Source organism: Protobothrops mucrosquamatus, unplaced genomic scaffold (genome assembly GCF_001527695.2).
Source record: "Protobothrops mucrosquamatus isolate PMUCROS unplaced genomic scaffold, P.Mucros_1.0 scaffold594, whole genome shotgun sequence".
Taxonomy (NCBI): domain Eukaryota; kingdom Metazoa; phylum Chordata; class Lepidosauria; order Squamata; family Viperidae; genus Protobothrops; species Protobothrops mucrosquamatus.
In genome coordinates this window covers 36,898-52,242 of record NW_015386893.1, presented here as the reverse complement: position 1 = coordinate 52,242, position 15,345 = coordinate 36,898, and the positions used below count along the sequence as shown (strand labels likewise).

At 38.0% G+C, this 15,345-nt stretch overlaps 1 protein-coding gene across 1 annotated transcript in view; it reads right to left on the bottom strand.

Annotated features, from left to right (window-relative positions):
• The window catches only part of KCNQ5 (potassium voltage-gated channel subfamily Q member 5), a gene marked incomplete at its 5' end in the record, with an annotated part of 60,995 nt that overhangs the window by 11,329 nt on the left and 34,321 nt on the right, over positions 1-15,345 (bottom strand). Inside the window, one exon of the mRNA XM_015817488.1 lies at positions 10,991-11,211. Coding sequence (XP_015672974.1) covers positions 10,991-11,211 — 221 coding nt within the window. The remainder of the gene's footprint in view (positions 1-10,990; positions 11,212-15,345) is intronic.

Here is a 15,345-nt window from a genome sequence, read left to right as displayed (position 1 = left end):
CAAGGTTGGAGAAAGCTTCCCTGCAGGTGAACATATTAAATCTGCCTAACTTAGTTTATGTATGCATTATTTATTTTCAGTAATATCTTCTGCAGTTTAATTTTGGCAACAATTTGGAACTATTAATGTTCTTTCATTTCCTAATGCTGTGCTTTCAAAATTATTGGTAGTTAAGAAATATCACTCTAGATACGGAAATATTACTTTATCAATCTACTTGTTTGCTTTATAAGGGCTACCAGATGTTGGCATTAATCAAGCATTAATTAAGATCTAAAACTTCATTTCCCTGTAAGCCCACTGCAGATGGTATATGAGATTGCTCTGTAAAAAAGTTGCAGACAGGTGCTACATTTATGTCCCCCTGCTCTCTGAAACATTGCATGGCCATAACATGCCAAATGGGTGCTTGAAATGTCCTGTTCCCAAATGAAAGGTGTTGGCAGAGATATATGCATGTTGAATTGTACTATGGTTAGTGATTGATAGATGTATGATATGCCAGGGAGCTTTTCTTGGCCAAAATAGATATGTTAAGCATGAATTTCTGCTTGGCTATGAAGAGTATAACTTGCCCTTTTGTTTTCTTTTGTTTTTTTACAGCTGCCAAAAAGCCAACACAGTTCTAGACTGCATTATCAGAGGGAGAGAATCAAGATGACATGAAGTTTTAGTACCATTTTGTAATGCCTTGGTAAGACCAAACGTGGAATATTGCATCCAGTTTTGGTCACCACAATAGAAAAGATGTTGAGACTCTAGAAAGAGTTCAGAGAAGAACAACAAAGATGATTAGGGGACTGGAGGCTAAAACATATAAAGAACAGTTGCTGGAATTGGATATGTCTAGTGTAATGAAGAGAAGGATCAGGGGTGACATGATGGCAGTGTTCCAATATTTGAGGGATTGCCACAATGAAGAGGGGGTCAACCTATTCTCCAAAGCACCTGAAGGCAGCAATGGATGGAAACTAATCAAGGAGAGAACCAACTTAGAATTAAGAAGAAATTTCCTGACAGTTAGAACAATTAATCAGCGGAACAGCTTGCCTTCAGAAGTTGTGAGTGGGGGTTGGACTAGGACACCTCCAAGGTCCCTTTCAACTCTGTTGTTCTGTTATTCATTCACTGTTTGGTACTTTTTCAGATTAGAACATGTCAAAACAAAATGCCTGTAACTCATCACAAACAAACACTTAGGCAGTAGAGAAATTATGAGAAAAGAGGCAATGCCATCTGTCACATGAAGGAGTGGGATAAAAAAAATAAATGGGATTATCTCAGAGACAAGATGTGATATCACACTGTAAGTTTTAACAGAGGAGAGACAGCCCCCCCCAAAAAAAATATGGAGAAGAAAAAGATTCTAGGTTTTGCCTCCTAGGAACAGACTGACCTGTTGGTTCCTACTTTTCTCACTATCCATCTTTCATCCGATCCTGTCTCTGGAAAACTGACTGAGCAGTGTCCTAAGGAACTTTGCAACAGATGGTGAGAATGGTTGGCAATAGCATACAGCCTGAGTACACTAGGAACATTTAAGAGGTTTTCCCCCCCATGCCCTGCTTTGCTTCTGCCCCTTTCTTTTCCCTACTCTGTGATGCTAAACTGCATAAACTTACTTGCCCAAGTTAATCACCTGTCAAGATAAATTAAGTGACAGGAAAAAGCACACTTGATCTGATTTGTAGGCCTCCTGCTTACAATTTATTCAAAGAACATGAATGGATATCATCTGGATGTGTGTGTGGTATGGCAATACATGATGGAAAGTAAGAGATAATTCAAGAGGTCAGAAAATCGGTAATTCCCATTCAATGGCCAGAAGGCCCTCGGTGGCAGTGATAAATCCAGTGGGCACGATGGTCCTCAGTCAGTGAACAAATCATCAGTCCTTCCATGGTTACAGATGTGCGGATAGGAGCATGCTGTTATTCGTAGGCATTTGCAGAAGCACGCTCTTATTTGCAAACCAATGTTTTCTCCTTGCAAAGGACCTAGCCCAGGGTTAGGCAACCTTGGCTCTTTTATGACTCGTGGACTTCAACTCCCAGAATTCCTGAGCCAGCCATGCTGGCTCAGGAATTCTGGGAGTTGAAGTCCACGAGTCATAAAAGAGCCAAGGTTGCCTACCCCTGACCTAGCCACTTCCTTTCTGGTACCTTTTGCATGCCTTAAGCCAGGGGTCTTCAAACTTGGCCCTTTTATGACTTGTGGAGATCAACTCCCAGAATTCCTCAGCCAGGCACACTGGCTGAGGAATTCTGGGAGTTGAAGTCCACAAGTCATAAAAGGACCTAGTTTGAAGACCCCTGCCTTAAGCAGTCTCTGTACATTTTCCCAATTTTAGTAAACATTCTACCAAGAGACACAAATTCATCTTCTTGCTCTAGTTTTTTTTCAACATTCTCGTATCCTTTATCACTTTCTTGCCTTCATTTTATCCTAAATACTAACTTTTATAGCATTTGTTTTAATTCAGGCTTTAGTTACCATTCCGATACAAATCTCTACGTAGCCCTTCAAGCATCCATTCAACCCAAACCATTTCGTATTTTTATAGAGGTGATACCTTATTCCTTTCATCTGCTGGATGCTTGCTCTTTAGCACTCTTCATTTACTTTTAAATCAAATCAATTTTAATTTACATCAATTTCCTTTTGCATTTCCTTTGCCTACTTTAATCCCAAGCATACTTTATTCTTTGCCTACATTCTTCGCAAGTTCATTTTGGGTATATTGATAGCACTTTTTCCTCGCCCTCACATTTACAGCAGTCAGGTGCCTGTATGCATTTTTTCTCATCCACAGTTTCAGGCCATTTCAACATTCCACCAAGTTTCATTTCCAAACTTTCTGCAGCATAATTTTACATACTTCAGTGGCATTTTCTAACATAGTTATTTTCACATGGTTCCAAATAGGTTCCATAACATCTTTCTTATTTTTATTTTGCATTTCTTTAGAAAATTAATCAATATTCTAATATTTTTTTTCATACAGGGCTCTTATTTTCCCCTCCTACTCTTTCCCTGTTTCCATGTCTTCCCTTAACCGTGTACATGCTTCTGTTTGTATGAATAATACTATGTACTTTTGAATTTATTAAAAGTTGGTCTGTCCTTCACACATTCTATTCTATTCTATTCTATTCTATTCTATTCTATTCTATTCTATTTCATTCTTTTTCCTTGCTGTGTCCTTCTTTCCTACAACCTGATTTATATCCACTAAAACCTTTTTAGTATTATTAAACTTTATCAACTCTGACCACTGGAAAGTTGCAAGCTGATTTTGACAGTTTCTTCCTAGTATACTCAGAGAGAAAAATCTGACATCAATAAAATCAATCATGCTTTTCATTATTTTGTTATGTGTACGCAGGCATAGATAGAGTTAAGCTTAAAGCATACATTCAGAATGGGGCTTTTTCTAAGCAGATATTCATTAGTCATCATTCTCATTCATTCTTGGAGCTCCAAACAGCTGACACATTTTTGCCGTTTCATTTTATCTCATCTCATTCCTATCCATTCATTCAGGTCACCTCACAGAAGATTTTTTTTCCCCCTCTCCTGAATTACATTCCTTCAGAATAATGCACAGTTTTCCTGGCTTTTTCATCTCTGCCTTTTTTATTTGTCGCTTACATCCTGAAACATAATATGCGACTATCACCAAACTATAGATTATTTTATGTGCACCCATAGCAATATAGAACTTACTCATGCATACATTTTGACATACATTTTAGTATGAAACTGGATGACTTTGGGCCAGTCACTCTTTCTCAGCCTAACCTACCTCATAGGGTTGTTGTTGGAGAAAATAAGAGAGGAAGGTGCATTAGGCATATTTACCACCTTGATTTACTATAAAGTAATAAAGGCAGGATGAAAACAAAATAATAAATAAATAAATGAAATGTATTTATTAGATTTTTATCTTGCCTTCTATTTCTTAATTTATTTTTTGATAGCCCAAACAGGGTAAATGTAAAAGGCTTTACTATGTACCGGTACTTATATTGAAGAACCAGTAATCAAGGAAGTATTTATGTACTATGTACTTTATTTTTTACCCCAATTAATGCCTTCCTCCTGTGCCTTTGCTTATTCTGCCTTCCTTGATAAAGCATTTTTATTTAAAAATACATAATAAAAAGGTCTAAATTGTTGTTTCCTGCTTGTTGGTTTGTGACTTTTCAAGGCCCCACTAAGACAGATAAGAGCGTCCGTTCCATGATTTCTTGTTTATTCTTCCATAGTATAGTCCTCAGCATGGAAACTACATGACTAATACTTAGAGCCAGAGTGCTCACTAGGATGCAGTGCAATTTACATTTACATGGTAATTTAGATACTTAGTAAAAGGCTTTCAACAAAAGTCAGAAGAGATTATTGTCCGCCTACATAACCCCTTTCCATTCTGTAATCCGGTTTTCTGGAAGCTATTCATCAAAAAGTGAGTGGAAGCATGTTGTACCGCGTGATGTGACTACAGAGCAAAAAGGTTCTTAAGGAAAATCAGTTTTTCTCTCCTGCTACTTATTCCATGTGTATAAGGGAGGCTCGTTCCAGGACAAATATGAGCAATGTGACAATAGATAAGCCTTTCTGTGATGGAATCTAGTGGATGCCCAAAATGCCTATAATATATGCCGTTTCATTTGTATGAACGAGCATAATAATAATAATAATAATAATAATAATAATAATAATAATAAAGTTGGAAGGGACCTTGGAAGTCATCTAGTCCAGGGGTAGGCAATCTTGGCTCTTTTATGACTTGTGGACTTCAACTCCCAGATTTCCTGAGCCAGCCGGCTCAGGAATTCTGGGAGTTGAAGTCCACGAGTCATAAAAGAGCCAAGGTTGCCGACCCCTGATCTAGTCCAACCCCTGCTCAGGCAGGAAACCCTATACCATTTCAGACAAATGGCTGTCCAATCACTTCTTGCTAAGTGTCTATTTACTGATAGTCTGTTTTTCACTTAATAGTGAAAGGCAGTTATAAACTTGTTCAGAACTTTCATCTTGTAAACTGACAATTGTCATAATTAATGTATACCAAGTTAAGAAACACCATAAATGTGAAGTGGTAATCCGAAGTATACAGTTGCCTAACTGTCTAGCTTGTGGAGAAAGGATGAGCACTGAATGGAGCCTAGACTGGGGGGGGGGGGGAGAAATACCGGATATGAGTGGGGAAGTTGCAGCTGAGTCAACTTTGAGCTGGTCAGGATCGAACTCCTATATATAATTGTTGCCTAGATCTGCATGTATATGTATGTTTACACTGTAAATCAGTATTTATATTTGAATTTAAAGATAAATATTGTGTAGTTCAGTTATTGTAAACTGCAACTTTTAAGACAAAATTGCTGCAAATATAATCTGTTCTAATAGGGTTAAAACTGTGAAAGTGCTTTGCTTATGGACCAGGATGGGGTGGGTGGGAAGATTACTTATTTGGAAGTTTTATATACAGTATTGATTTTCAGTGCTTGCTCAATTCTCTGCTCCACTCTACCCTTAAAAATGCTCCAAAGGCATTCTTAGGAATTAGAAAGAGTAGCTGAATGCTTTGCTTAGCAGTGTTTTGCTTTTTTGAGAAAACAGAGGTGAGGCCTAGAGATGGACATATCATTTTTATTGGAAACTGAGCAAGTCAGCAAACTGCCAACTGAGAAACTGAGGAAAGACCCAAACCAGCATAGGAGAAATAAATGTAAGGATGCTGATCTACTGTGGGCCTATTTATTTTTTTGCCATAGCCTAGTAAGTGTAGGAAAGGGGGTTAAGATTTGTGATTTTAATTTATCTATGCTGTATAAATGCACACATATATGCAAGTATTCTGCATATATTTGTTTTCATATCTTTTATAGCACTTTGTGTTTCTTTGAATCTCACAAGCTAAACTTCTATGGATTTGTGATGTGTGTGTGTATGAGGCATGGAGGAGGATAAACAAAAGTCAAAATGTTTTCTTGTGATGGTGCAGTCAAAGCCCCATCCTTGAAAATATATATTACATGTAAAGAAGAAAGGTGGGGCTTCAATCATGTGGTCCTGGCCACTTTATTGACTTTCCTGAACCACTTCCCCAGCAGTAGACGCCCTTGTTAATCCAGAATTTTAGATGTACCCACTGGGCCCAACAGACTGAGGACACTGCATAACAAAAAGAAACACACAATCATACTCCTTTTTAAGCCTTTTACCAGTATTTTGAACTAAAGAAATCTTGCAGTAGATAAGATTAAAGGACTATGTTGTCCATCTATCATGTCACTTTAGCTAATAAGAAGCATTCATCATCACTGCTACCACTTCAGGTGTCCCGCAAATCATGTTTCAAACAGAATGAAATCCATCTGATTGTGTTGGACCATCATCTAGAAATATCCATTTCTCTAAGCTTCCTCTTTATTTACATTTTTAAAAAAGAGCTAAAATAAAAAAGCATACTAAAGAACAACCTTCCAAAATAGAACAGTAAAATTCCAACGTCATTGGGAGTATATTGAATATAAAACACAAACATCCATATGCATTATTTCTGTTCAGAATACCAAGTATACAAAATTAAAATTGAGAATTATTAAAATTAAAATTAAGAATTATTCTTTTAATCTAGTTTAAAGAAATGGAGGCAAATTATGAGTAAGACAATCTTTTTCTAAAAGACTCTTGAGGATCCTTTGCTGCTGTGTTTATTTTTTTAGCCAGTTCCATATCCCACACTTTTCAATACTTTTGAGCTTAGTTTTCCAATGTTTTAATAGAAAATGTGGCCAACTAACAACACCAACTGAATTAATTTCTTGTGCAATGTTTTTAAATATGTCCTGGAGAATAATGGATGACAGAGCCTCAAAAGAAATAATTACGAAAGAGTGTAATTTAAGTATTCCAATTTCTTCAAACAAATTCAGCTAGAGTAAGGAATGAAAAGACCATGCCAACAGAGATAGTGATATGTATTTATAATCCTTTCAAAACAATTTAGAAAGAAGTTGATTATTACAAAAAGGCTGAGATGGTGGACTTCTACAGATTATTTTTATAATCAGCTCTTCATGATTTGTTACAACAGTAGACTACGAAGCATAAAAAATTCCAAATGATTCATCATATTTAAATCTCTCATATTTTAAAAAGATTTTGAAGTGAGCTTTTTATATTTGTTATAAGCTATAATTCTGAAGAAGTTATTTGACTTTAAATTAAATTCCTTTTTATTGGAAAGATGTTTCGGCTTATTTTTTCATACAGATGTCAAAGCAGCATCCAACTGATTATTCATAACATCTGAAATAATCACATGACAGAAGAGGCTGAGTTTTTGCTTTCTGTGCATTGGGAATATCACAGCTATCTCCAGCATGCAGAGGCTTTATGTGATTGAACCCTGAGGAAGCTTCTAGGTGAGAATTCACCTAGTGCAGCTTTCTATATATAGATTATGATATAGGACTGGAGGCCCAAACATAATTTCTCCTAAGAAAACCTAGAACTAAAGAAACAAAACCTTTTCTTAAACCTTGATCTAAAGATGTACACCAGGGGTCTTCAAACTTGGCCCTTTTATGACTTGTGGACTTCAACTCCCAGAATTCTTCAGCCAGCGTGTCTGGCTGAGGAATTCTGGGAGTTGAAGTCCACAGGTCATAAAAGGGCCATGTTTGAAGACCCCTAATGTACACTGATGACCAAGTAATAACTGTTCCATTCATAGGCTATTAGCTAGGTCTTCAAATAGGTTATACAGTTGCCTCTATGGCTTTACTTTTTTGAAGACACTCAACTGAGGCCAACTTTGGTAACAGCAATCATGGTAACAGCAAGAATTTAGAAGGTAAATCCAAATAAATCTGTACACTTCTATGCCTTCTTAGATTTCAAATTGATTGTGCGGAAGTTGGCTTTCTGCTATATGCACTGAAAATTTCAGTGTCTTAGAACAGTTGTCCAGTACAATTCTACAATTATGTAAAGTGTGTTTGCAAGTGAATACAAGTAATTACTGTGCTTTGGGTAGAAATCCTAATTGCAAACAGGATCTTCAAAGAAAACTGCATAATAATTCTCTAAGAATTTCAGAAATCTCTGCATTCTGTCAGGAGTGAAGAAATTATCTCAGAATTGGGAGGAAAGTACATTGATGTTGGGCAGGCAGCAGTGTAAGCATGAGTCTCTTGCCAATGCAAATCAAAAAGGCTGTTTTAAACCTAGAAAAAAGATGCCTGAGCAAGGAAACAGGAGAATCCATAATGGCTTCAAGTGCAAGTACATACAAACATGGTAGAATTCATTGACTACATACCTGCAGCAACAAGCAAAAATAAAAATAAAGGGATTTCTATTCAGTTTAAAATCTGTGTAGGGAATGCCTGGACAAGCACAGCAATTTTTTCCCCAGCCCCACCCTTAAAGAATTAAAACTTTTGTGCCAAGTCAAAAGGAATAAGATAGCTGGGAAATATTAAAGGAAGCAGATCACATGGGAAAAGAAAATTACACCTGGGAGAGAAAGAGATTGCTAGAAGATGTAAATAAAAAATGGAAACTGAAAAACAGACACGTGGTTTTGGTGAACTAGTTTTCAGAAGAAGCAGGGGACTAAAGCTACACGTACAGTAGGCAGGAGGATGAAACAAGAAGTTAAGCTATTATTATTATTATTATTATTATTATTATTATTATTTACATATCTTAGCTAATAAGCTAAGGGAGGCTTCAGAGAGCAGAGCAAAAAGCAGTTTTGGGGGGAGAAGGCAAAAATTAGAGGTGGAGATAGTGGACTCTGGGATCCTAGTAAGAACAATTAATTTCAGAAAGAGTGTGAAAGAATATCCTTCCGCTTATCTTTGGTCTCTTAAGATCCCACCCACCTAGTAAGGATGAGTAGACCCTTTAAAAAGGGATCTCTGATACCTCCTGAGAATGGACTGTTTTGGAAGTGAAGAGAAGCAAACCAAAATGAAGTGAAATAAACTCAGCAGTGGTTTGTGCATGTACATGTGCTTATGGCAGAGATGGGAGAGGGTCTGATGAACTACTCCAGCTGCAATAGCCCCAAAAGTGTAAAACAAGGCCAGAAATAATAACAACAACTAACATCAAAACCACAAAGCAATGGTAAAGCATGCAGTGGCAAAGTGCAGCATGAATCTGGAGAAGAAGGGGGCCAGGAAGAGAAGGTGGGCAGTTTTTTTCTCTTCTGCCCATAGGGAATCCAAGACCAGCTGAGGGAAGAGGTAGTCCCAGAAAGGTAGAAGAGAGCCAGCATTGGCAGTTGGAAAGGAGCTGCAGGAGGGCCTTGCACAGAAGTATAGAGGCCAGGGAGAAGATGGCATCAGGTTAAAGAAAAGAGATGACAGTACAGGTAGTCCTTGACTGAATTGCAATAGCAATACGTAGCACGTAGACTTATATACCGCTTCACAGTGCTTTACAGCCCTCTCAAAGCAGTTTACAGAGTCAGCATATTGCCCCCGACAATCTGAGTCCTCGTTTTACCCACCTCAGAAGGATGGAGGGCTGAGTCTATCTTAAGCCAGTGGGAATCAAGTGCCAAACTGCTGGCAGTCGGCAGACAGCAGAATTAGCCTGCAGTACTGCATTCTAACCACTGCATCACAACGGCTCTTAACTGCCATTCTGAAGTTACAACTTACCTAAAAAAGGGGTCTTATGACCCACTTGCAAAAGTCCAATGGTTGCCCTCCCCCTCCCCCCCATGGTCATGTGAACTCACTTCAGCAGCTCAGTACATGGCCCCATATGGCTGTTTGGCACATCTCCCAGTCATGTGGCTACATTTTTACAGTGATTTTGCCAAAAGTTGGCACTTCTGGTTTTCAGCAAAACCACACCCCTAGTGAACCATGGATTTGCTGTTAAGACTCTACGTTTGCTTAATGACCGTTGCAAAAAATGTTGCAAAATCAAGTCATGTGCATGACCTATTTTACAACTGTCATGACATACAACAGGCTCCATTAAGGTCATATGTTGAGGACCACCTATAAGTACTGTCATGGGCAACAGAAAACCCAGAGGGAAACCAAGAGGACCAGGTAACAGTTGTAACTGATGACCGTTTGCTAAAAGTAGAAACTTGCTAACCATTAGCAAGTGAGACCAGGATAAGAGAAGATAGCAGTCCTGGGTCTGGAATTGACAAGCAAGTGAGGCAGAAGAAAATAGCATGAAGGTCAACTTAAAAAATCAGGAAAATAATATACCTAGGAATACAGAGGGGTTAGATCTTAGCACTGGAAAGCATTACTTTGGAAAGGAAATAGATTGTAGTGGAAAGGCATACAGCTCATCCTCAACTTACAACCACAACTGAGCTCAAAATGTCTGTTTCTGATGAGACATTTTTTAAATGAATTTTGCCCCATTCTATGATCTTTCTTGCCACATTTGTTATGTGAATCACTGCACTTGTTAAGTTCAGTAACACAGTTGTTAAGTGAATCTGGCTTCCCCATTGACTTTGCTTGTCAGATGGTTGCAAAAGGGGATCACTTGACTGCAACTGTCATAAATATGAGTCGGTTGCCAAGCGTTTGAATTTTGATCCCGTGACTATGAGGATGCTGCAATGGTTGTAAGTGTGAAAAATGGTCATAGGTCACTTTTTGCAGGGCCGTCATAACTTCGAACTGTCTTCAAATAAACCATTATAAGTCAAAGACTTGTAGACCTGCAGTTTACAGTGTAATGTCTAAAAATGTAATAAAGGGATGAAGAACAAGTCGAATTTGTGTCATATTAATTTCTTATTGTAATAAATGTTTCATAAAAGTGGGTTGCCTGGTATCGTGCTGGGGGTTTGTACCTTTCATCTACAAAAAGGAGCATTACTATTCTAGGGCCAATGTTTGGCGGCTTCACCATTATGAGATGAGATTTAATTGACAGAGGGACATAAATAAAATGAACAAGACAGTTAACATTTTAAAAGTCTTACTATCTGGAATTGGCTTAGGCTGTGAACTCTTCAAACGCAGTGAAGGCCGGAAACGCGTTCGGTCATTGAAGCTCCAACTCTTTTGCACTTTCGTTGGGCTGCCTTCTGCAGTAATGTCTGTACTTGGCGATCTTCTGTCCCCAACCGAAGCTTGCCTGTTCTTGATACTCTGGCCTCTTGGGCTAGCCATCCGCACCCGTTCTTTAAAGCTCAGCTTCTGGCTGTGGAAGCAAAATGTGCATTTTTATTTCACTCACCTTGGTTTATGTATCATGCTACTTAGATGAAGATACACGTTCAGCTGCATGTCTTTGGATGCAGGTATGAATGTACTCCATGTGTTGAAGTCCCTTCCCACTCCCCCGTCCGGTAAGAGAATATTTGCACCGATCAGTTCTTGATACAAAAGTAAGTAGGAAAACTTCAGGAATCCCTGAAATCCCCATACCTGGAAAAGTTCACCAAGCTGCAGTATTAAGACCAAATACACAGTAATATTAATACTGATTGTAATAATAATAATAATAATAATAACAACAACAACAACAATAATAATAATACACATTCCAGACATCATAAAGAATTGGAAGAAAAGGAAAATATGTGACTGCCTCCCCTTGATAGTAGCTCCCATCCTTAACTGTGGAATTTCTCTGCCTTGACACTAGAGCCTTGACTGATGTTAGGGAACCCTTCTGTGAGATGGCCAACCAGATAAATGGGATGGATGGACGGAGATCCATAAAAGTACATTTCTTATAAATTGAATCACTTTCTTTATATGATAGGTATATAGATATTTCATTGGAGGAATGTAGTAATACTGTTATACCTACTACTGAGAAAAAGATCCTATAGTACAATAAGTAAAACATAATCAACTAACAAAAAATTATCAGATTTAAACTTAGCAAAGTTGCGAGTATAAATTTTGAGCAGCTCTAACTACGTTTTTAAATTGTACAACACAGGCTGTGCACGTAAGCTGCTCTACAATGGAATCAATAGTTTTCAAGTGCCATTATTTCCACATGCAGATTGTTAAAGTTAGACAAGCAAGATTAAACTTATTATTCATGCATGCTTCCAAACATGACATTTTTCAACAGTCCGCAGACATTAGCAAACACTACATTTCAGATTTCTTATTACCCAAAGCTCTAAGCGTATATAGATATATACCATCAATTACTAAAACTATCATGTTTATTGATTTGTCTGTTTCCTCATGTTTGCTCAAACGGTGCATTATCCCATAACAATTTTTGAACCAAGGTACCTAAAATCTGCTAACTTAAAGAACACATAAAAAAATCTGGGATCCATTTTTCTTATGGATTTGCAATTTCCATGACAGTTTTATTGACAAAGTTTTGGTTGCTGCGATGTCCCCATGGTCACGATTGTGATTTCCTGCCAGCTTGCCAAAGTCATTGGGGAAGCCAGCAGAAATTTGGAAGTTGCTACCATCCAAATGCTTTTTTGCCCAACTGTGGTCATTGAGTTTATGTAAATAAATATTGACTTATTATTGAAGTTCATTTTCCACTAAAATTGTTTATTTATGATATATATATTCTTCTTACATGATCACAAGACCCTGGATGGAAGTTAAAAAAAATTGGACTTCATTCTGGTCACATAAGACTATATTATCTTTTTCTCAAGAATGGCCCAATGGATCACAGAGTTGTCTACTTATCTAATAAAATTTAAAACAAGTAACAGAATATTCAGTAAGGTTATCAGCAGAAAGATTGGCTCACAGAAATGTAATATTACATTCTGGGAAAGGGATTATTTATTTGCCAATAATAGGCTATAGAACCAAATAAAATAAGCAGATTAGAAAATTAATTTTTATCTGATCAAAGTTGCCATTTATCTTAAGAAATTAAGGGCACAGATTGCTTGTTTGTAGATACTCCCAAGGGCTTTTTTTTTTCTCATGGAACGCCCAGAACGGAGTTCTGGCACCTTTTTTGGATGGAACATTGTAGGGTAAGCAAGGCAGGTTGTATGATGTGTGTGAGTTCCGGCACCTTTTTTTTTTTTTTTTTTTTTTAGAAAAAAAGCACTGGATACTCCCATCTGATTTGTACAAAAGAGTTACAGATTGTGCAGTATGTAAAATCTGTTTATTTTTTTAGGTGTACTACAAGTACTAATAGTTAATAACACAATATAACTTGTATTCAGTTAAGCCCTGTATTCAGTTAACTACCACAATCCAGCATTTGTTTATTTATAGGGATGGGCAACATTTTGAAGATTTTTTTTCCCTAGGATTCTGTCACAGCAGCTGCTATCCTGGAACAATTGTTACTTCTTGTTTGAAATTGCAGATTGATGGTCTGTGGATATGCATGGCATTCCAAAATGAAGGGCTGCATACTCAGTTTACTTAAAAGAATGTCATTTTTGACTCAAATGATAATTTTTAGTCAATGTTATCTCAATGACTTGATTATAATTCTCAAAATTATGACAGTGCTGAACAAAGGGACTCATGACTTGTGCCCAAAGTTATGCTCATTGTAATATCCATGTGATCACACGATTACCATATGGATTCCTGGCAAAGCATTTGCACCTACAAATGGCTGCCTACACCCTGTGATCATGTGATCCCATTTGCAATCTTCTATGCCAGTTTCCCTAGAAAATCAGTGAGGAAGACAGCAGGGAAGATTGCAAACTGCTGCTGCCTGGCAAGAAGACAGGAAGACCAAATATACCCGACTGACTTTTTTGAGAGACGGCTTTAGGTTCGTCCTAAAACCATACCTCGTAAACGGCGTACCCCATAAACGTCGGTCGACGGTGTCTGTTCTCCCAAAAAAGAGTAAAGACCCCCGACCGACTTTTTCCGGACACCGATTTTAACTTCGTCCTAAAGTCGGTCCCTCTTAAATGCCGGTCAGAGTGGAGAGGCAGCATGGTAAGGTAAGGACATTGGGTGACTGTGGGGGGCGGGAGGCCCAGTGCAGGCTGCACATGAGTGTCTTCCTGCTCAGGGGCTGAAAACCCTGCTTAGATTTCAGCAGGGAGGATTTTCAGCTCCTGAACAGAGAGGCAGCACAGTAAGGTACAATAAGGAGCATGGGGTGCCTTGGGGTAGGGGAGACCTGCTGCAGGGTGTGCATGCCTGGATTTCAACAGGGAAGATTTTCAGCTCCTGAGTAGACAGAGACCTGTGTACAGCCTGCACAGGACCTCCTAGGATCTCCCTCGCCCCCTTGAGACACCCCATGCTCCTTACCTGGTACTCTGTCCTATTAACAACCTGTTAAGATTGCTTAAAGATCACAACCAGAAGTGTCAAGATTGTGTTCATTGAGCAAGGTGATCATGTGACATCTTGCTTAACTACCGCTTTGCTCAGTGATCAAGATTTTACTTCCAATTATGGTTATTAAGGATTACCTGTATAGAGATTGCAAATTAGACTGGATTATATTGGGATTTGTACATTAAGCTCTGCAATATACAGTAATTTCAAAGGAAAACGGGGGGGGGGGGGAAGAAAGATGCCTTTTAAGGAACATGCGGAAGAGAACCTGAAATCTCTCCCAATTGTATTTGTTCCTGGGATGAGTACAGACTGTCTCTGAAAAAGCCAATTATTTGGGCCATTAAGGTACAGATGGAAAAGACTATCGGCCTGTTGCTATAGCTGATAATCGAGTTCAGGCCTTGTCTGTTCTATTTAATCATGGTTCTTGCATCTTCATGCAACATGACAATAAAAACAGAGGAAATGGAAATGGATTCTACCGCCACCAAAAGCCTTTAAAAATACATTCTCAGTGTCTTCCGGCTTTAACAGGTACAATCTAAAAAGGAAATGTTTCTCTGTGGAATTATGGGAAATGAAATTATGAGACAGTGATTATGAAATTTGTAGATAATAAAAATGTGTACATGCAATTTAATATGTTTTATTACAAATACAAGCAGAATAGGCAGGGGACCAAATGCAGGGAATCAAGCACATGCCAAACAATTTCTAAAATTATACTTTAAAAACTGCAGTAAAACAATTAGAAAAATGTGTATTTTTCATTGTGGCATTCAAGAGAGTACCTTTTTCAGAATTGTTTTACCCTTTTCAACCAGGGTAAAAAAAAACATCATGAGAAAGAGCTTCAACCTTAATTTCTGTTACTTGCAATGTGATTATTATTGCATGAATATTTATCAAGGATACTCCCATGTTACTTTCCAGAATTAATGTACTGTATTCGCTACAAGGCAAATCCTAAGGCTTTTCTCCCCAAGAAATTCACATGCCATGTTAAATTACTCTAGTGGGCATAGAGGCCACTCCATATTTACAGAATGTTTCTGGTTAG